General features: G+C 37.7%; 1 protein-coding gene across 3 annotated transcripts in view; it reads right to left on the bottom strand.

Annotated features, from left to right (window-relative positions):
• PARD3B (par-3 family cell polarity regulator beta) overlaps positions 1 to 23,660 on the bottom strand; it is a 442,140-nt gene that overhangs the window by 219,621 nt on the left and 198,859 nt on the right. For all 3 annotated transcript variants that reach the window (XM_049807683.1, XM_049807694.1, XM_049807673.1), the window contains exons 6-10: positions 20,985 to 21,071; positions 17,296 to 17,421; positions 11,607 to 11,965; positions 9,827 to 9,966; positions 8,921 to 9,049 (exon numbers count right to left, since the gene is read on the bottom strand). In XM_049807683.1, the coding sequence (XP_049663640.1) occupies positions 8,921 to 9,049; positions 9,827 to 9,966; positions 11,607 to 11,965; positions 17,296 to 17,421; positions 20,985 to 21,071 (841 nt within the window). The remainder of the gene's footprint in view (positions 1 to 8,920; positions 9,050 to 9,826; positions 9,967 to 11,606; positions 11,966 to 17,295; positions 17,422 to 20,984; positions 21,072 to 23,660) is intronic.

The raw sequence follows: 23,660 nt of genomic DNA on the forward strand, positions 1-23,660 counted from the left end.
AATCTGAATTCACTCAAACACGGAACGAATGAAACGAGCTGCAACACAAATATGTTTCTAGCCAAGGAAAAACTTAAGAGTTTAATGTTATAAAATTCCCAGTCAACAATCACATTGTGTATTTTCCACGACAAATGTATCACACCTCAGCACTTCAGGAATTAAATGATAGTGTATCACTTATCTATGTCTGCAGTAGGGAATAATGTAAGTAACTCAATGGTACTATGATAAATGAGAAATCTTCATATAAATCAAAGTCCAGATACCCAAGCGATGAGACCTCAAGATGGCTAGAGATTTGAGATGGCCTGGCCTGTACTCTCCCTTTAACATGGGTACACTGAAGACAGCAAAAGGGATTTTAAACTCTTAAGTATTAATAAAATATACTATACAGCAAAACAGGTTTAAGTTAAGAAAAAAAAAAAAAAGACTTGGAAAAAAAAAATCCATCTCCATTGCTCACTTTGTCCTTGCTGGGCAGGTCCTTCCTTCAGCTTTGCTAAATCTTAGCCTGTCAGCTTTCAATGGCTTCCTCAGCTGCAACAAGCTCTCAACAGTCCCCTCTAGATATGCACATCTCCCTTCCCAGTCCCCTCTGCAACCTGGTGATGTTTGTTCCCTACTATTTCTAGGAGTCTGCAACTCCTGCTGCAAAGCTCCCTCCTGGTCACACTGTCCAGTGTTCTAGATAGTTCCTGAGCGTTCTCAACTGCTTGGGGAAGACAATGAACTCCTTTCTTTCTCCAGGCGGTTTCTCCTGGACCAGAGTGCAGCAGTGAGAAGTCATCTAAGGGCAATCTTTCCACTTGCTGTCCAGGCTCAGCTGTTAAACAGAATGGAGCAACCAACCAAACAGGTACCATCCCTCACAAGGGAATTCAGGACAGGAATGTTTTAATCTACCAAGATACCTGCATGGAACTTCAGTAAAATAAATTCTGACATTTACTGAAACACCACAAACCAGACAAAAAAGTTCAGAAGAGCTTATATGAAGGTGAGAGAAGATTTGAGAGTTGAAAGCCCTAATATGTACTGAATAACATGCAGCAATGCAGATTGAAAACCTTTATCTAAGAGTCTCAGGATACATTTGATTAATTGATGTTCTGCCAATGATTTTATTTAATTTTTAGAAGCACATCTATACCTCAGGTCTCTGATTTCTTAATTAAAAGGCTATAATAAAGCATTCTTAAAACCTAAAATTTCTCTGGTATACAATATAAAATAGGAACACCAACAAATTCTCAGTATTTTAAAGAACAGATAGAATATACTTTTAGCCTTCTCTTATTCCCACAACACACAAAAACTGCTCAGTCACCAGTACAAACAGAATTGTAACCTTTGAGAAAGTACTCTGTATTGTATTCTACCCCTTTCTACTTAGTCCATGGTTACATCTACTCAATATTGTGTCAATCCTCTGTCTACCATGGGACAACACTTTCAATTAGTCCTTTTATTTAACGCCTGTTCTCATTGACCACGGCATTTTTGATCTGTGGATTTATGATAATCTAATGCATATCTCTCACTAGAAAGGTTGCCTTATTTATCCCTATTGTTCTTTTGCCAAAAGAGAAGCTTACAAAAAAAATTAGCTCCCACTTAAGGCAGGAAGGAAACAGCATTTGTTTAACACAACAAGAGACCTTTCAGTACCTGTCTGGTGCCCTTGACCAACACGCTATTATGGTCTCTCAATATGCTGGCTGCCCCTTGCCTGACTGCTCACTTCTGATAAGAGATGCCAACTCCCTGGAGTGCCATTCAGAGCTGAGAGCAAAAGGCAAGGGACCCAGGAGGGTTATTTTCAAAGGCTTATGAAAGAAATAAGACATTTACATGCTTCTGCAATTAATTTCTGGAAAAAAGGCCTGTAAAAGTTAAAGAGCAGCATTTGAATTGTGGCACCACATAACTGTTATTGGCAGAAAATCTTGAAAAGAAGATACCTCCTTATTTGTACTATTCTCTATGTTCTTTCCAAGATCTTAGCCATAATTAAGAAATACTTTGCTGACAGCTCAGTCATTCACTCACTACAAAATCTGCACTGTATTTTGCAATAGATATACAGTAACACTCTTGAAAATGATACTCAAAGGTAATGCACTACTGTAATCTTGTCACAATCTAGTAAATAACTGAAGTCATTGCTGCATGTATTCATCTTTAGCATTTTTGACAGACGCTTTCATATTGGCTTCTTTAAAATCATCTGTATTCCGTACTGCAATATAACCTAAATGATCACTAATGGCAAACCCTGCTAAGACAAAAAAGTCAATAGCAAATCCATGGAGATATATTACACTGTACTTGGATACTTTTTACATTAACACAGTACACTACAAATTTGTGTCATATTAGATAGAATGAATGGTTCTTGTTTGAATTATGTAGACTGTCTGCAATTATAGCTTTGAAAACTGACAAAACGAGATTCAGCTCTTCATCCAAGGCAGATACACTGCATTTCACAGTTTATTACTTGATGTCACAGGATGCTTCAAAAATGGGAGACTCTCCAGTTTGCTTGACATGCATATTCGAGATCCCATAGCAAGTTTTACCCAAGGAAATGGTTTGTCCTTGCAAAAGAATTTTGTAATTTGATGTTGCATTGCTCCTCAACTTTTAAAAATGCAGTCTCACTTAACCTTTTAAGTTACATAACTGTAGGAAACAGAGGGAGAAAAATTAACTAGTTCAGTCCTCAGTCAAGGTATGCCCCACTGAAAACACCAATTTTCATCCCACGTATGGGGTTAATCATGTGCTTAAGCATCCTACTGAGCTGGAGCCTTATGCAGTTAATATACCTTGCCACTTAGATCCTAAAATCTCATCACTCATGAAGATGGAAGACTGCATGGTATTTTCAGGGTAAATTTAGTATTGCTGTTACTGTATACTTTCAGAATATATTCTGGGCAAACAGGTCACAACACTGATGTACAAATCCAACTATTTACTTGATTTACTGGTCACTGTTTTAAAGGGATAGTAAACAAAGCAATAAGCAGTGTATAATTCTTTTACATCCAATTCAAACACCACATGCACATTTTTTACATTAAGTCAGCCTACGAAAACATTGTTCATGGATTCTAAGGCAGAGAGACTTTTAAAAAATTTCATATGGTATATGGAATAAATCTGGTGACCCTTGTAAATGGCAAGGTACTATAGTTGCCAGTAAGATTTAAGAATTGCACAAATACTTTGGTTTTATTAAAAGCAAATACTGTAAATCTGGGTAAATGCATCTAAAATGTATTAAGACTCAATTTCTGTTAAAAGCCAGATTTTATACGCCTCTATTCTGATGTATATATACTTCTGATTTCATTTCCCAATGGTCTGAGGTAGGGTTCCTCAACTTAGAGCTGAGTTTGGAGCAGTAAACCTGAAAGCAAATACAGTATCTCATGGTATGAGTAAAATTATGCTTTTCTCTCCTTACTTGACCCCACTTTAACTTTTTTTTTTTTTTTTTTTTTTGCCAACAGGCAGAGCACCATCAGAAGTTCTTGCAAGCAACGAGTGCTATGATCAGAGCTTTCAGACCACCCCTTTAAGATTCCTTGTATTTGCTGGAAAATAGTAAGAGTGGGATCTGAAAGACAAATCATTGTTGGATCACAACACTTTGACAGGTTTGACAGCAAAAGCAATGGTAGACCAGATGCAATAAAGTCTCTGCGGCCTCAAAAAGGTTGACTGCCACTATCACATGGAAAAGCACAATAAATGTTTGCTGCGTTGATAGCTATATTGGCACTTCACAGCATATGAGAGCTCATTCTGCCATTGAAAAATTGTTGGATCTAGTTTAAATTAAAAAACCCAACCACTTTTTAAAGATACATGGATTATTCATTCAATTTATTCCCCTTTGGTAAGTTAGGGAGTCCCACTAAAACCCAGGATAAATAAAGGGATACTTCTGCCACACCTTCTATTCACTGTGACAGCAAAGACTGTCACATTCCTTCTAAACAGTGATCTCTTACTGACTTTTATAATGAGCACAGTAACTAATCAACAAACCTCACTGCATAGTTTCCAGTACTCTAAGCTATAACGAACTAGTAACCATCTTCTGAAATACATAATGAGAGCTGAAAACCTTTGAGGGGCTACAGTACACAATGTATTCACTCTAAAAAGATACATTTGTGTAGACACAACCTACACTCATCTCTCAACTATTCTAGATAAAGGGAAACTATAGGCCCCAAATTAAACACGTTCCTTCAAAGGTTCTTGGAAAAAACCCCGGACTTTTAAAAATCTGCATAAAGTTATTCAGAATGAAAGGCACCATGCGTATTCACAATATCCTTCTCTTTTATTATGCAGAACAACTCAAGAACTGAATCTTGTGTATGTTATTAAAATCCAACATATGTATATTGACTTTTTTTTTTTCTATCAGATTCTTCCCCTTTGAATAGAGATAACACAACAGAGAATTGGTACTTGCTGGAATCACTTTCTGACTGAAATTATTTGACCATTTCTGCTTAATTGAGCACTAGAATCACTGGTTTGACCTACAAAAACAGGTGCAAAAATGGTTAAGTCTAGGGTGAAATTTCACCTATTATTTCCTGCACATGAAAAGGCAAGAAACCATTAAAAGGAAGTAACAGAAATTAAACTTTGAAAATTAAAAACAAAAAAGACAACACTTCAGGCAAACAAGTTCTCCTTCAGGCATAGAAGTTCAAGGTAGTGGAAGGAATTAACTAGGGGAAGACCGAAACATAAAAGTTAATCACATGGTATGCAGAATGAAGAAAAAATGCTTAATTGAACTTGCCACTCATCCTGCTTCCTTCTATCCTGTATAGTACATGTGTAAAAAAAGACTCAGAATTAAAGATCAACTGGTACGTTATATATATTGTTGTTGTTTTAGCTTTTGTTGTAAAAATGCTGGTTTGTGCCCTTTCCTCCTCCATTCTTCAGGAATCAGTGAATATGGCAAAAACCACAGAAATAGTGATTACAGTTGAAAGTGGTAAGTCAAAGCTATCTTTAAAACAACAACAACAAAAGCATATGCAAAACTTACACTATGTATGTGCTCTAACTTAAAGAAAAATGCATCAAAGTATTTTCAGTGCTATATTATTTCTGGCAATTGCAGAACAGGCACATTCCTCTGTTTATGTGCGTCATACCCGCTATCCTGAAGGCTCATGAAAAATAACAAGAATAAAGAATTGCATAGGGTCATGGCGCAGAATGGGTTACACCAAAGCTGTTCTCATGCAAGTAGCTTTGTTTGTTTTACCAATTCAGGGATAAAGAGAGAGAAGGGACAGTAAAGTGATCTCTATATCATTATTAAAAGAAACAGCACCTTCAGATCACACATTTTCCCTGGAGAAAAAACAAGATGCAACAAATACACATGATCAAAACATTGTATTGTCAAAACACAATAGAATCATAGCCACAGTTTGATGTATATTCCATTTACTTTAATAAGAGCTGGAAAATCCAAACCTGTTCAGTTAAGCCAGTTTCTCTCTGTAATATTCACCATCCTTTAGAAAACAACCAGTGTTACACAGTTTAAAACCCAAATGCACCTCAAAAAATGCACTAATCACTGGCCACTCTGTAGACTGTGGTAATTAAGTGAATCAAGATCCTCCCCTGAGTTTTGGAATCAGCTCCTTACTCAGCTGCTACATTGTCAACAGCTGGCATGAATTACTGGGAACATTTGGCTAACTGGATAATAAGGAGGACAGCGTGTGGTTGGTCCAAATTCTACTTCACTGATCTGCTTCAATTAAAAAAAACCAAAAACCAAAAAACCAAAACCCTCATTGGATCCTCCTTTTCTTTTTTGAAAGCAGTAACAACACTACAAAGATTGGATTTTCTATTTTATTCCCTCATTATGCGCAAACGGTGTAACTGTACAACTCTCACACGTTGCATGGGCTAGTGTAACTGAAGTCCCAGTTCCCTATAATTTAATAATGCCTGTTTGCAACACTGATTCATCCTCACCCATATCACATCTCTCTCCTGGCTGATGTGGTACAGGTTTGCAACTCTGAATATACTTTTGTACCTGCTAGCAATTCATCAGCATAGATCACAGTAACAAAACCCCCAAACTCTGCTCCCACCCAGCTTACTGAAGAGAAAATATTCATGAGACGAAGCTTTCTCCAAACCACAACTTTGTTTTGAGGTAAACTCAAATTATATTATTACAGACCCCTGCAACCAAATGCCACCCACTGTTACTTTGTTACATTATTTGCTTTGTGCCCCTGCAGCTACCAAATTCTCTCCAGAAATCCATGTAGGAATCCCGTTCTAGTGGAGCAACACGCTCAAAAGTGGGTTTGTGCATGGTCTCTAGTGGGTCCCACTTCCAGAGGCATCTTTGCCACAGGAAGCTGTGGGGACTGGACACGTTTACCAGGTGGTCCTTCTCTTCCCTTCCACAGGTAACAGGGAATCTAAAGAAAACAGCTTCTCAGATTACAGTGCATGGAGAACTAACTGCTTAAATCAAGAACCAAGTCTGATAAAAAGCAATTACCCTACCATTGCCAGGTATTAACAAAACCCCCAAGTATTTAGGTAAACTCTGCATGCATGTTACATAGTCAGAACATTCAGTTACAGCTGTCCTTGAAAAATATTGGATTATCCACTGCCTTTTCTTCCAAAAACAAACATTTAAAGTGCTGGCTTTTTTCTCCGCTTTGATCAAAACAGCATTGTATCTTTTGAGGTAGCAGAGGATTAGTCAAATGTAATATCATGGCTAAAGCTAAAAACAAAGAAAAAAGCTAAACCAATTTTAATTATTATTTTTTTTTAATCTTCGCTGAGACTATTCTCAGTCATCCTATGAATTCTAACAAGCATCACATTAATATCAACATCTGGTAGCTTAGTGTTATGGTAACCCACACTTTTGCTGTGAGCTACCAAACAGATGTTGCTGAAAGGCTTTTTAATTTAGAAGGGCTGGTTTCATAAAATTATCTAATGTATTTCAGTAACTCACATTTGTATTATATTGTACTTGACTGGGATAACAAGAAACACAGAACAGTATTAGAATTCACATATCATCACTGTTACAGTGAAGGCCATCACTTGTGCATCATTCTTTTGCAGAGAAAGCAATCTAAACGAAGGTCAAGCCAGCAGGATAAATGTGGCTACTTTCTGGATTTCAATCATGCCAGTCATAAGTAAGTCACCTTTTGAAAGGTGGTTAATCCTTGCTGTAGGGGCTAGAATTTAATAGCAGGCAATTGTGGCAGGTAAAAGTTACAAACAGCTTTCAGATTCTTCCCGTCTTTTATACTCACACATTATTACAATGATTTCCAAGACAATTTGTACTATGATAATAAAGACTAACGTATAATATTGGGGGAACGGGAGAGATAAAAGAATACATACTTTTTTTAAAAGTACATTTTCCAACTAATGTGTTTTATAACTTAATCTGGAAGAAAAAAAATCCTGTTGATGGGTAGCCTTTTCAAAAAAATTAGCTCTTATTTAGAAGAGCTTGTGGAAGAAAACAAATCCTGAATACAATAGATAATTCAGTACTTTCACACTCAGGAATTTCCCTCTGATCCATACAGACACTGACTCTACAGCCAGGGGCTTACTAAACAGAGCATTACAATGACCAACTTTGGTGCTTTGGGAATCACTGACCACAAATGCCCATTACAGGGCTGAAAATATTCTGCCATTATACTCCTTAAAGATTACCCAATAAAAAAGGAAAATGAAAACAAGAATAGTTTTGTTAGGACACTTCACAACTGCTATACTACATGAAAAAGTGGGCACCAGTGGCACAAGAGGACAGGCTCACATGAGAGAATCTGAACTCCCCTCCAGCTTCTTATCCTACCATAGGCAACGGGCACCCTTTCCTCAACAAGGTCCAACTGGTAACAAGGAAACAAGAGGAAAACTGTCAGCAATGTTTTGTGAGGAAACATAATGGAGGATGCTAATGGTCTAAAGCAAAAGGAAAAGCAAGAAGGCGGCATCTTAAGAATGAAGGCAGTTTATGTTTTTTAAAGGAGATAAAATGAGACAAAAGCAGGAAATGCTGTCCTTCCCTTATCCTGAGAACTTCTTAATGAAAGGTCAAGTATAGCCATCAATCAAGATAAGGAAGAGGCGACCAAAGAGATGACCTTCTTTGAAGGGAAACAGGTATCAGATAGCACTTTTACACTGATGTAGTCCTCCCTCTATGTGAGAGAAAAGAGAACACAGTTTCATGCCAGCGTTTAAAAAAAAAAAAAGTGAAAACCAAGCATTTAAGATAGAACAAAATCAGACATGCAAGAGCCTATTAAGTCAAAGACTTGCAGCCAAGGAAAAACTTGCTTCCAAAATTTGCGAGGCGTACAACAGAATTCTATTCCTCGCCACTCCCTCAGTTTGGCACCTGGTTTAGGAGATGCATTTCCTGGGGGCAGCAACCCTCACTAGTTTGTTACTGATAAGCTGCAGGACTCATTACATGCTCTTTAAACTTCTGGTTTAAAGTTTGTTGTTTTTCTGAAAGAGAATAATCCATTTTCAGTCATGCTTGACCTCACAGTTACTAAGTGAATTTACAATATTCCCCCCATGAGTTATGCTTACGATGTCATTTATGGGATGAAAAATCAGATTGCATGGAATTGCATCTAAAGTAGATGAAATCAAATATCCTTCAAAGTCAAATGTAAGTAAAAATACATCTCGAACACAAGCCTTATACAGTTACCCTTTTCTGGCTTTCTTAGCCAACAACAATTAATTTCTATTTCTTGGGCTAGTTTTAAAACATGGAATTGTTTCAATATCACTCGTCAGGAAAAAATATGTTTACCAGCTCTCGAGGTAGAAAGGCCTCCTCCTGACGAGCCACAATCAGACAGACAGTTTCCCCTTGCTTTGTGCTCCTCAGCATAGCTACAAGCTCTTCCTGGGTCCTGCCAGTGATGTCCCGTCCATTCACCTACCAGACACAAAAGAACAGAGGATGTCACATCTGTGAGTATGACTGTTCTTTGTCATTTTTCCCTCAACTAACACAGGTGTCATTCAGTGACTGAGAGCAAAGAAGAATTAGCAACAGCTCCCACACTGTCTCCCCCCTCTGGCCCTGCACAAACCACTTAACCTTTTTTTCCCCTCGTTTTCACCATCTGTTAAAGCAGCTCTGTAGTACTTACCCACCTTGCAGGGGGTTTGTGAGGCTTAATTAGTTTGTAAAGCACTTTGAAGATGAAAAAGTACAGAAACAAGACCTAAGTATTAAAACTGTTTACCTTAAGAGCTTTTTGAGGTTAGTAAGTAGAAATAACCCATTAGATAATGAGATTTTAAGTCACAAGATATCTGAAAACTTTAAACAGACCGATTTGAGCAAAATTGCCTTAAAATCAGCACTTGACCACCTCGATATTAATCAGAGATTTTTGGACACAGCTGAAGAGGCAAGACATGCTTTATTTCTAAACTGATACATTTATCTGTTTTAAGAACCAAGATGTTATCAGGTTCCCCTTGTTCAAACATCCCATGGATGCTTCTGAAAAGCACCTTTTTCCAAATTGCACTGTAAAATACTTGTTGACAAACAGTACAAAAGCCATAAGACTTTTTGTATTTTAAACCAAGGTCAAGAATTGTAACTCCATGCATCAGTAGTATGTATAAGGAAATAAAATATTCATGTCAAAACCAGCCATCAATACTCAGCAATGCAAATAGAATGGATGTTTATCCTAACCTCCAGGATCCTGTCTCCTGATTGCAAACGACCATCTTTTACTGCTGCACCTTTTGGTAAAATATTCTTCACAAAAATCGGACCAGGACCATGTACTGAAGAGTCTCTGGTAACCACAGTGAAACCAAGTCCTTCTGGACCTAGAAGGTCAGATGCAAGCAAATGATGATCATTAAAAGTAAGTAAACAATGTCAGCAACGTATGATAGACACTCAATTCAGGTTAGCTCTTTAAAAAAGAAAGCAAACAAAAAGCTGTAAACATGAGCCTGTTTTCTGCATGGTCTAGAGTGGAATTCTATCAATGTCAGAACACATGCTCAGATCTTCCTGCAACAGCTAGAGATGGAAATACTTTTGGATAGCCCACAACAATACAAAACAAGCAAGAACTATCATTTTAAAGCATTTACCTTTTCTCTAGGTGGTTTTAGTATCAGCCTTCACATTAATGTCAATAGTCTTTGAAACAAATCAGAGCAACCAGAATTGTTTATGAGCATAAAAACAATTTAGCAGGGTTTATCGAAACTTGGTGAAAAGTGGAAAATGTCACATGATTTGAATGCAAAAACTGCTGGCAACATGCTGTTAAGAAAGGACAAAGTGATATTTCAAAGCTTCCATTACTGAAGTTGTTTGCTGCTTGGAAATAAACAACCTCAAGTGTTATTAGACAAATGTTTTAACAAATAATTAGGGAGTAAAATCAGTATTAGCAGGTACTGCTTATAAGCCACCAAAATCACCCAGGAATAGCAGGGTCCATAAAAATCTTTTTATATTGAGCAGGATTGCTACCCATGTGATAGTTTCCAAGGACATCATCATGTCAGTATCACATTCCTATCATTTCTAAAAATATAAATCACTGTTTCAAAATCAAAAACATTACATCTAAAATGGGGAAAATTCTAAAGTAGGCTTTGTTAATGCAAAGCTAAAGAGTTCAGAAGTAAAAATACATGATTTAAGTTAAGAAATAACAAAAATTAAGAAATGACGGCTTGATTACATTCATTATGTGCTAAAAGAGTAAAGTTAGAGTTTTTAAGAGGGCCACTTCTAGCATAAAATTTAACTCTCAGCCAAATCAGAGACAGAAATTAAACAGAAAATATAAATGCTAATTGGGATCTGCTTAAGCACATTTTACAACATGTGCATAAACCTGTTACTCCATGCAAAGACAGACATCTGCATGAAGCAGCAATTAAAGATATACACACAAAATTCGGCCTGCTGACAGCTGAATAAATAGAGATGGAAAGAAAAGGTTTGCAGAAAATAAAAAAGGGAAAGACAGGTAAATCTGTGGTCAACCTCTTGGACAACATGAAACAGACCAGAACATATTTTTAAACATATCTTTAAAAGAATGTCGTAACAGTACTGTAGTCAATTAGCAGATATGAATAAAAATAACAAAGGTCACCAGCAGACAGTTCAAATTTTCATTCTGTACTTGTGAAAAGGCTGAAGCATCTCTTAATATCCCATGTTGCTAATGAAACACCTTCCACATAATCAGTAACTGAGATGCTTTAAAAAAATCAGTAAATCTGGATAACATGCATCCAAAATTTACGACAAAGCTGACTGTTGAGAACATTACTGTTAACATTCCTTCAGCTTTTGGAAGTTTTGGAACTGTTAAACCATAAATAACTTGCTTGTACTTTTGTACTTATAGTTTTAAAGTCACTAGTTTAGTTAAAAGTTAAGGTATCACTATAGAGAACATGATACAGAATTAATCACATCATCTCCAAAGACTTACCTTTTTTCAGGTCTATCTTTATTTTCTTTGCATTTTTTTTAATGCCAAAGCCCATAAGGGGAGACAGTGAGGGAGAAGACAACTTTCTACCCAGACGTGGGAGGCTGGGGCTCTTAGCTTGTTGTAGTGTTGCCTGTACACCTGCCTCCAAGCTGCTTGCTCCAGAAAGAGTAACTGTTTTCAGAGCAGGTTTTGGATGAACAGGAGGCGGAATCTTTGTTTTTGGAACTCCTTCTTCGTTATCCAGAAAACAAAGAGGAGCAATAGCAGACTTCTCATATTGCTCCCGATTATATGGAGGAAGGACTTCTAAGATGACACTTTGAAATTTCATTGCCTGACGGAAGATATCCTGAGCCCTTTAAAAGAAAGGTACATAAATTCACATAACAAACTTTGCCCAATTTTTCCAGTTTGAAGTTGTTTACGAGGAATAAGACAAAAATTTATTTTAAACGTGAAGAAATAACCTTACCTTCACATCTACAGGACCCCTTTGCTAAAAAGTACACATGAAACAAGATTTCTAAACTGCCGTATTTCCTTACATTTCAAGTAGGAACAGCACATCTGTCAGGAGTCCTAGGGTACTATGAAAACATGCCAGCCACAATAAACTAATGAATGCAATTCTTCATGCGAAACATCAGGAAGGGAAGTTCCGATGGTAAAAGCTCATCAAAAGACTCCTGAAGTTATAGCTTGCTACCTTTTTCAAGTGTTTTTCTGTTACATATTTTGTTGGTGGCATAGAGGCACACTGAGCACTTAAAACCAATTGCTCTGGTGGATACATCTACTCTGAGCAAGCTCAAGACTCCATTTATTCCGAGTACAGCCTAACTGCCCCTCAGATTCCTTCATCACCCCTAATGCAACTGCTGGCTGATTCTACAGCAATAAAAAAGGATGAGGCTATGGCATATATGAACATCTTCAGAAGAAATATTGTGACTGCAAATGGTGCAACAGAAAAGGATGATGGTATGGGATATATAGACATCAGAAAAAATACTGGTGACAGAAAAGGTGCAACTTTTTGTGTGTTTCTACATAAACGGATAAAAAAATAGGTAGATACTACCCAAATCTTTCAAGCAGTAACCTCTTGCTAAGGTGGCTATGTGGACTTTACTTAATCAATGTCTTTATAGATGTGCTCAGTTGCAACACCAGAAACTGTGTTAGAGCATTTAATGAAACTACTCCCCTTGAACTGATAACATGGTAGCAATACAGTGTTTGGGTTCCCATGTATTGCAAGACAATTAAGGCAAGTTGGCCAGAGCAACTGTTCATACAGCCTTCCCTACATTTTGAATAACCTGTAGATTTGGTCAATCAAGACGTTTTATGACCTTGGATTCTAAAGGAACAAAGGAGACTTCTCTCTCTCCATGCATTCCTCTCCTACCTTCTGATGGAGTAAGTGGACTGATTTTCTTCCATACTGCAGAAGACAACTCAAGTACAAACAGAAGCAGTAGCTGAAGCACGTTTTGAGAATGAAAAATCAAGAACTACTGCTTAGCAGAATTGGGTCAAGAGGGGAAGTAATGGCCACATTAATATTTAAATAAATCATGGGGTCCTTTTGAGAACAATTTACATATCTCCTACCTTTCTGTAGCACGTTTGTCAGTCAGGCAAAGTCAGTATTTCACTGAAGTCTTGGCTTTGGATTTACACTCAGTTATGCAACAGGAGTCAATACTGAAAATACTTCTGAAATAAACAGCTTTTTACACCAATACAGAAAGGAAGCCACTGCAAACGTTAACATCTTGAATACTGTATTGGGTTTGTGTGGCAGGGCTTTTGGTAGCAGGGCAGGAGGCTACAGGGGTGCCTCCTGTGAGAAGCTGCTGGAAGCTTCCCCAGCTCCAAGTCGGACCCGCCACTGGCCCAGGCCGAGCCCATCAGTGACGGTGGTGGCGCCTCTGGGAGAACAGATTTAAGAAGGGGAACCTGCAGTGGAGAGTGGAATGTGAGAGAAACACCTGTGCAGACACCGAGGTCAGTGAAGAAGGAGGGGGAGGAGACGCGCCGGAGGAGGGGATGCCCCTGCAGCCCATGGTGAGACGGCAGGCTGTCCCCCCCAGCCCACGGAGGGGAGCAGGGGAGCAGATGTCCCCCTGCAGCCCAGGAAGGAGCCCATGCCAGAGCAGGGGGATGCCCCAAAGATGGTCGTGACTCCATGGGAAAGCCCGCGCTGGAGCAGTCTGTGCCTGAAGGACTGAAGCCTGCGGAAGGGACCCACTCTGGAGTGGTTCATGAAGAACTGCAGCCCGTGGGAAGGACCCACATTGGAGAAGTCATGAAGGACTGTCTCCCGTGGGAGGGACCCCATGCTGCAGCAGGGGAAGAGTAAGGAGTCCTCCCCTGAGGAAGAAGCAGCGGCAGAGACAACGTGTGATGAACTGACCCCAACCGCCATTCCCCATCCTCCTGCGCCGCTGAGGGGGGGGGGAAGGTGTTCTAGGGTTTGGTTTTACTTCTCAGTATCCTTGTTTTGATTTGATTGGTAGTATATTGAATTGATTTTGTTTCTTCCCCATGTCAAGTCTGTTTTTTGCCCGTGACCATAAGTGGTGAGTGATCACTCCCTGTCTTTGTGTCCACCCATGAGCTTTCAATTATATTTTCTCATCCCACCTGGGGGTGGAGGGAGGAGTGAGCAAGCAGCCTCCTGGTGCTTTGTTGCCAGCTGGGCTTAAACCACAACAAATACAAACATACTGCTTTCCCAGATCAACAGAGCTGCACAGTACATTCACCTTGCAGTGGTAGGTAGGTAGTGGAAGAGAGGAGCTGTTCTGAGGGGGGGTTTGCAGCATGAAGACACTGAAGTCAGGGGGCAGTCCCATTGGATACTGCTGTGGGAAGGAACCATCTTGGCTACACTGAGTGTAGGTGACCAAGAGTCAGAATAACCACATTCGTTGACAAGAGCCACTGCCAAAAGAGAAACCTCAAACTTGGAAAAGAAAGGTAGCAGGGAGAGTACTGTAGGAAGGTATTCTTCCAGCACCACCCTCAAGGGTTAGGTTTCAGAACTGTAACAGCACTGTCCCAGGGTGTCTGCAGGAGTTATAGATTACCGGCTCACCTATAGCCTGTGAAGGTTTTCATGGACAGACCTTACCCTAATCATAGAAACTATGGCATCCATAAGAATGTAAAGTCTTAACCGTGTTTCTTTCACACTCTTCATCCTTGCCAGTAGTCACTTGGTCATATGTTAGAAGGTCATTTAGTAACTCAGTTTTGGGAGATGACTATTTTAAATACATGAAAGAGAAAATACGAGATCGCTTTCAAACAAAAAATTGTGGAAATAACGCAAGACATCCTGTGGGAAAGCCTGAATGCAGTCTTTAGGGGCAAAATAACTGGCTGTACTTCAAAGACAAAAAATAATGGATGGAGAAATTTACATTTCTTGAGACCCCAAATGCATACTTTAAAGAAATAAGGGAGTCAATTAAAAGAGGTGCTAGAAACTCTGCAACACAACAGAATGTAATTGAATAGATTCAACAGCAAATGGAAAAGCAGACCAACAGTCCCAATATATAAAACTATTATAAACATGGGAATACAGAAAGTAGGCTGCTGCTATTACAGCTGCAGAAGCAGCAATCATCAGGAGCAATACTAGAAAGTCCCTGCTGAAAATGGAAATAGACAGTATGTAACAGCCTCTGCTAAGTGTTAAAACAGCTTTTACAAGGGTTATGAAGAAATGTCAATTTGAAACTAGCAAACAGATTTTCCTCTCAGAGGAGAACGTGACAACTGTTTCTGGGTCAATAGTCATTGGGACAATACTTCATCACATCCATTACAATTACAGCATTTCTGTAACTTGGACTTCTGTCAGGTTAGTACAGTTATGTCATGCCAGATGAAAAGTAAAAGGCATATTCACTGAGATTAGTTTCAACCTGGAAAGCTGCTTTCTTTAGCCGTTCTCAACAGCCAGGGAAAAGAGATGATGCAGAAGGCTATTCTGGAAGGCAGTTCAGCAGAACAATGTAACAGAACATGGGACCACGATAGAGCTTGTCCAGATTACTCCCCCCAGTCCCCAAATGCATGTGGAGCCCTCACTGCCCACAGTTTTTCTGCTCAGATCCAATGCCTCTGCAACCACACTGCTTGTTATTATAACACAAGGTGACTTAGACCAACTAAATTAGGCTCTGCTCTGAATCACCATTTAGTCACTTCTCTCACTCTCCCCGTGGTATGTAACAAGACTGGCCTCTTTAAACTAACGATTGTCTCTGTAAATATCCCTTCCAACTCCCAAAACTTTACACAAACTTGAAGAAAGTGAAGTGTCCTGCATTTCTCATTTTGAAGGAAAGCCTGATGGAGAACTGGAAAGTTTACTGCAGTATTTCTGACTGTCCCAAAATCTAGTAACCTTACAGAAAAATAGGCAGTCCTCCGCTCCACATACATCTCATGGGCTTAAAGCCTCTGGAGATCTAGTTACACTCTGAAGAGAACACAAAGGACACAACAAATTTGTAAAGAAAACATCACATACAATTTTGAAAAGAGAGGTTTTGATTCAGGCAAAATCTCATTTGAGAAGGATACATCTTCATTACAAAACTGCACGGGTGAGACAACGAACATTTTAATATGATACCAACATTTATGTTCCGACAAAGTTGGTATCTTCTGTAGGAACTTTCCATGGGTGGAAGAGAATGGCATGTACTGTATCACAGCAGAATACATTTACCGCCAAATATGCAGAAAGCAGTAACTCAAAAAGCAATCAGGCAGCAAAAAGCACAGTCTCAAAAACAAAGTAATACCTACACTACAGAACTACGCTAGTTTTATAAAGACCTATTTTGCAAATATTTATCCCTAACAGTGAAATTACGTATTTGATTTGGTCTAGAAACCTTGAACATTTGGCTTACTGTTTAGAAAGTTAAGCCTCAACTCCCTTGAGATCTCACTAGGTTTTTGTTGTATTATAAACAATCACTCAGCTGTCTAAACATATGGATTAAAAGTAAAAACAAATTACTATTTAAATTACTACAGCAAATATCTGTGAAATCTGAGAGGCTATTCTTTTGTGCAACAATGTCATATTATTTCACAGCCGATCAAAGCAACCTGTTACTTCAAGTAATTTGAGAAAGATAATAAATGTCAACAGATTTTTAATAAGTCATAAGAGGTGAGACTTACCATTTAGCTCAACTAAGCATAGTTTGACAGTACTAGTATTTTTTAAAAATTAAATGCTCAAAAAGCTGCTGCACAAAAAAAATACTCTTATTTCATTTACAAAAGAACATTAAAAAACATGCTGTGATGTTGACTCATTCTGAAGGTCTTATGAGGAAAAAACTTACAAAGAAAACTATGGGAAAAATAGTAGAAGAATTAGAAAGGGAAGATAACTATTAAAAAAAATAATGCTATTTAAATTAAGTAAGCACAATAGATTCACTAAGACTACAAGAAGATTCCTCTCCTCAAATTTCACCTTATTTGGAGGTTTCAGAAAGAAAATCACAAAGTTTCTGCCAGGTATCAATTTTACAGGCATTTTATCTGAAATAAATATTAATCCCTTTGCATGAATCACTTAATAAACACAGCATTGTATAAAATCCTGGCTAGTTAAAAGTATCACTAAACCAGCACTTACTGTGCAAAGGTTTTATCTGCAAGGTCCACATGGTTGATCTTGACAATGCATTCATTTTCATGGAAAAGCCCATCACGTCTAGATCTGCTGTTTTCTTCAATACCACGGATGAAGAGTCCCAGCATCCTAAAAGGCAAAAAAAAAAGAGTGAAAACTATCCTTATTCTGCTGGTATGAATTATAGCAACTAAAAATTGATATTAATATCTCTACTGTATATGAGATGAGATAGAGTAGACCACTATGAAGTGCTTAACCCAGAGAAAGGATTTCCAGCTCTCTCCTTAACTAAAAGGGAAAGGATTGCAAGAAACACCAAGAAAAATTGCTAGACACTAATGCTATACTACTTGCTAAAACTTCAGAAAGCATTGTCTCCTCTAGGTTGTACTTGGAGAAACAGAGGAAAACACCTATATCTTCCCATCCAGTTAAAAATTTGAATATAGCTCATGCAATATTTCTCTGCCACTAAGATTACATTGCTCCAAAGAAAAGCACAAACAGATTAAAAGCTATTTTTGAACTCAACTATAATAAATGGAACAGGCATTAGAGTAAGATAAAAAATAACCACTAGTTCTACATCTGAAAAGTCTCTGGAACTTTTCAGTTGCCAAAGCCCCTTGTTTTGGTACATGACAGCAATACTACTTATTCATGTGGCAGGACAGCAGCAGAACATCAAAACCTAAGTTGTTTGTTACCAGGTTATGTGCAAATTGAAAACTGAGGTGCAGCACAGAAACTTCTGATAATGTGTTAAGTGAACGAGTGTAGGTGGTGCAAAATTCCAGTGTGGCTAACTCTGCTGGGAGCTCTAGGCTATTTCTGACCCACTTTGAGCGTCTCTGTATTGCAGGCTATAACTCAACATATATATATCCAATGACACCAGTATAATGTCCAAAAAACCCTGACAACTGCATGTTTGTGAAGACCTTTTATAATCAAGTTTTATCCACCAAATTTCCATACCACATCAGCATCAAAGACAGATGATCTTTAGAGACCATATTCCATTGGTTATACTCCATAAAATATTAATGCGCAATTTCCAATGTGCCAGCGCTCCAATCACAAAACAGAAGTCTTGTATTTTTTTCTCAGATTCATGACTGCCCCTCATATTTAAGTCCATTCACAGCACACCATTAACTATTTCAAATGACACTATAGTCACCATGCATCTGATTTTAGATTTACTGTATAATAAGATTTTAAAATTTATATTTGACATATCAATGTACTTTAAGTGAAAACTTGGTTCCTACTGAGGACTACTACTTCAAAAGATCTTAACAGAAAAAAAAAAGATTTAACCTATCGCATGAAGATTCTCTTGCAACCTGTGTTACCCTTCACTAAAGGATTCAAAGGGGCAGTGGTGGTGAGGGGCTGCAGCCCTATCGATGACAAACATTCAACTAGTGGCAATCAAAAACCTAAACCCTAAGAACTAATGAAATGCAATTACATTAAGATGCAAACCAATAAAAGTAGGGAGACAAAAGAAAGTAAAAATTAAGTCAGTTGCTCATTAATCCTGTTGTGCTTAGATGCTGCATCCATATAATGCAATAGGATTGCCCACATGTCTGAAACTTGTTGTGCATGCTGCAGTACCTGAATGAGTGGCTTGAGTTATGTATGCTGTGGCAGCTTAAATCCATGGCTCCATTACTTTTCCACAGCCTCAATTTTAGCATTACTTTAATGCACTATTAAATGTTAATTTCCTTTTTTAATAATATCTGAATGCAAAATAAAGGGGGAAAACTATTTCCATTAGTTTTGTAGTTCCTGTATAAACGAAGACTTTGTAAATTAATACAATGTTTTACCCACCTCTGGAAAAATTCTGCTCTGCAGCAGCACTATGCTGAAGCCAGCATTACCTTATTAGAAGATAACTTTACAACTGAAATACCAGACTAAACTAGTCATGGCCAGCGTTCCCCCATAAACTGTATCTTGTCATCAACAGAAATAAGATGCTCTTCTGTACTTTCTCATGTTATGAGTTAATATTAATTCACTAGTCTCAGAATAGATTAAATAAGAGGGACAAGCGATTTAAGTCACTCTAGTGCTTTTACGAAGACATCGGTATGGTTCTGCCAAGAGTCACTAAAATTTCAAGACAACTGTCTAAACAAGTACTCCATCAGTCAAAAACCGCTTTGCTCTGAGAGATCCCCAAAAGCATCAGTATATAAGGACATATTAACCTGCATGCAACGTAGACCAAGGAACTCTGCTTTTTCTTCATGGAGATCTTTAAAAACTGCACCCAACACTGTGATACTTCAGTTCAGAACTGTATTACCGTCACAATAATTACTGATTTTAATAGCTTGCAACTTCATCACATTTTTAGCCTAATGATCTTGAAATATAGTGTACACACTACAACCTTTATGTCATGGCTATCACAAAGAACTATTGTCTACATTTCATAATGGGCTAACACAAACAGGTGTCTTTCTCAAGACAAACAGGCAGCCTGCAAAGCCAAGGACTCAACTCAGACCTCCTACAGTTCCCATCGAAGACCAATTTTCTTCTTCAAACAGTGACGACATTTTTCCAGGCAGCAGGTGGACATCTATATTCCCTTTTGGCAAATAAAACATTCTGAATGAATTTGGATTCATTTACAAACTCAGATCTTCCTGAGGAAACATTTACACACACAGACCTTTACAAGGCAATTTAATCCTACACCCTGTCTGTCCTACGTGAAAGCTGACAAATAAAGAAACATTTAAGAATTAGACAATTTTTACTTTTACAATAAGTGTCTTTGTTACAGGCAGCCATTCTACTATAGTGTCATTTATGGCACTGGCAATTTCCCATCTCTTATTCAGGACTGCCAGTGTCAAATTAACTCTGTGGCTAAGCCTCTGCATGTCAAATTTCAACCAAGAAATTTTTTTTTTTTTTTTTTTTTTTTTTTTTTTACACCTGAGTTACATAGCTTGGAAAACAGTTATAATGAAAATGCTGACACAGTCTTAAGTACAGTACATCAATATGAGCACACTGCTGTAATAGGCTTTCGTGATCTCAAGAGACTATGTTAAATCATTTATAATTAAAGTAATTGTATTGTGACAAAGAAAAGTTCATGGTATAGTGCACATTTTATAAATGCTATACAACCAAATCTGAAAGGTGGCTTGAAAAATATGAGGCAGGATCAGACAAGCAAATTTTTTGACTTTTCTTGTCTGATATGTCACTAAGGAAGGGCCCAAGCAGAGAAATCCAATTGAAATTGAAAAAAAACCCCAAAAACCTACCACCACCAAATCTAAACAAAAAAACCCCAACGCACAACCAAAACCAAACCCCACACCCACAAAACCAACCCAACACTACAAAAAACCCCTAATCCCATAGCCCACATACCTTTAGTATTACATTATTCTACAGAGAGTCTAGTTTACCATTCAGAGAATAAAAACAGAGGCAATTAAAAGGACATATATGAAAAAAGGGGTTGATATTGTCTTATACGTAACTTCAACTAGTAAATATTTTGGTAATGGAAGAGAGTGCCATAGACCAATTTTCTTTTAAGCATTTCTTTTCCTTATGGTTCAATAGTAGGTATATTAGGAGAACCACCACTGAAATCCTTTCATTAATATACTTCTTGAGCAATGCAGAAAATATCTTACCTTCCACTCAGAGATGAAAAAAAGGGCACTACATGTATTCCCAAGGGTCCACCTTCCCCAGAAATCTCCACTGTTTTTGTCATTTCACTAAAAAAGAGCACAGGGAAACACATCTCATATGCTTCTTCACAGAATTCTTTGTGTTAAAAACAAATTCCTGATTGATCAGATAGCAGAAAAGATAGAAGAAATATTTGACTCAGAGCTCACTAATATATAAAAATACAATGAAATGTAAAATGGCTATCAAATTCTTTAATTTTTTTAGATTAGCATTTGTGTATTTTGAAAGGGAAAGACACCAAGTACTAGACATTTTCTTAAGTCAACCCTTAAGTAAATTAACCAGAATATTAAAGAATAAGCTTTTAAGTGAGGAGAGACTTCTTCATTAAAAAAAAAAAAAAAAAATTCTACATGTTCTTAATTTGAGCTCCACGTGAGCAGCTTCCTTCAGTCAATTTCCCCATGTGGACACATAAACATGAAGATCACACATTAAGGACATCAAGCCAATAAGAAAATGATTCAAATCATATTTAAATATCTTGATTTCTGCCCTTATTGCATACAACCTCACTGACACACAAAGATGAAACCAAACTGTAATCAGAAGTGCAATCTGCTCTTTTTATCAGGAAGTTTCCTTCCTCAAACACCATTATCAAAAACCCCCATATTACCTCTGACAGATTTTTTGCTGTTTCATGGCTATGTGTTGTTTGATTTCCTATTGAGTATTTTACACTGCCAGCCTTACAGTGGCCTTAACTCTATTCTAGGTGATGATAATTTAAAAGGAAGGTACTTGAATTGGCTAGAACTTGGAGGGGGAAGCAGGGGCGCAGTCTGTATTCTAGCAGATCATGTTCCTTCTTTTTATACTAGTCTACACCTTCTGTAACACCCCCTCCCCTCAAATCATACTGAACACCATCAAGACTGGGGATTAGTGGCCAGTGAACAGCTATTGGGTATTTCCATTTACATCAGAACACCCTAAATTCAAGATCTAAGAAGCTTTATGCTTGCACACCAATCCTATAGTGTTTATAGAACATGTAAAACTGAACCAAATGGCAACTTTATATACTGCCATGAGTTAAAGACTCAGTCTAACTGATGCAAGTGCAGGCTGCTGTTGGGAAAAAGACTTCTGACATTTCTCCAAAAACCACACAACAGATCTGGAGACTGCACATTTGCAAGATGAGAAAACGACCAAGCCGACCCTTCCACACCACACCACCCAAGTGATTTTTTCCTAGTACAACATCCTCTGGGATCAGCTGACTGATCTCACTGCCCCATACATGGTCTTATGATCATTTGATGTGATCCAAGAATCAGCAGAAATGCACAGGTATAAGGGAAGAATCTGTGACCACCCTTGAAGTGGCAACACACAGTTACATCAGATTAGATACAACATAAAAACACACGGCACAGCTAAGCCCTCTCACAAGGACGACAATTACTGCAAATGATCTTAGACAAATTCTGACATGGCTTCCTAATAACACAGGAATATTATTATTTTTTTGTTACAAACCTTTATCCAGTTGCATAATGATTAATCAGACCCTAGATACAGTAATTCTTAGCTTGGTCAGCTAAAGATGGAATAAGACTGGAAAATAAGTTTATACATAATTTTGTTTTGGTTTTGGAGTTGGGGGGAGCGGGGGGAGTTTGAGAGGGGTTTTTTTGTAAATTATTCTTCCAAAAAGACTGACACTGGAATGAATTTATATTCCATAAAAATGAAATGGACAGACCTAAACAACAAACCATCACTGATCTCAACATCACAGATTTTCATTACTGTAACACAGGCACAATCAACAGGCATTTCTATTTGCTGGTTTTTTGTTTCCTGTATTCTCCTCTCTTCATGAATCGAACAGGGAAATCCTGAAAAAATCCTCCTGTCGTTTTTTTTAGAAAAAATTTTTTTCTAGTGAAACTGGTCAGAAAAGCTAATTGGGGTGGTTACCAAAAACTCAAAATTGCGTGCATAGAAAATTAACTCTTCTTTCAGTTCCATCTTCTACTTCCTCCAATTCTCTTAACAGACAAAAAAAACCCCAAATTAAAGCATTACTTTTACTGTCCTTTGAACTTCTACAGAATGAAAACAAATGAGCAAATTAAGTAGCCAAATCCTATAGATCCAGAAAATAATCAGAAGTAGTCAATAGGCTTTCATTTTTACAGGGAAAATTTAAGTAAGTTACATTTGTCCCCAGATAACCCTGTGTTGCTTAAGTACTCCAGGGAAAAGTTGTCTTCCTAGGCAACTGTAAAATACAGCAGGAATTCTTTTGAGGGCTATCATGATAGACAGGTTAGCTGTCATATTAAATCAATGCACTTACAGTTATAAGTAGGCTCAAAGCCAAAGAAAACATACAAGTTTATTTTTAAATCTAACAGGAAATCTACACACCAAGAAAAACAGGTTTCTTTGTGGAAAAAAAAAATAGCCCACATATACATTGTATTACTTTTAAAAACATTGTGGCGAATCCTAAAATTTATGGATGTACTAAAGCACTAAATATCCAGAATAAGAGCACGCTGTGTGTCTATATATATGTGTGTGTGTGTGTGTGTATTTCTATATATAAAAGGTTCTTTAGAATTATATTTTTAATCAAAAATCTATGACTCAGA

Source organism: Accipiter gentilis, chromosome 1 (genome assembly GCF_929443795.1).
Source record: "Accipiter gentilis chromosome 1, bAccGen1.1, whole genome shotgun sequence".
In the NCBI taxonomy this organism is placed as follows: domain Eukaryota; kingdom Metazoa; phylum Chordata; class Aves; order Accipitriformes; family Accipitridae; genus Astur; species Astur gentilis.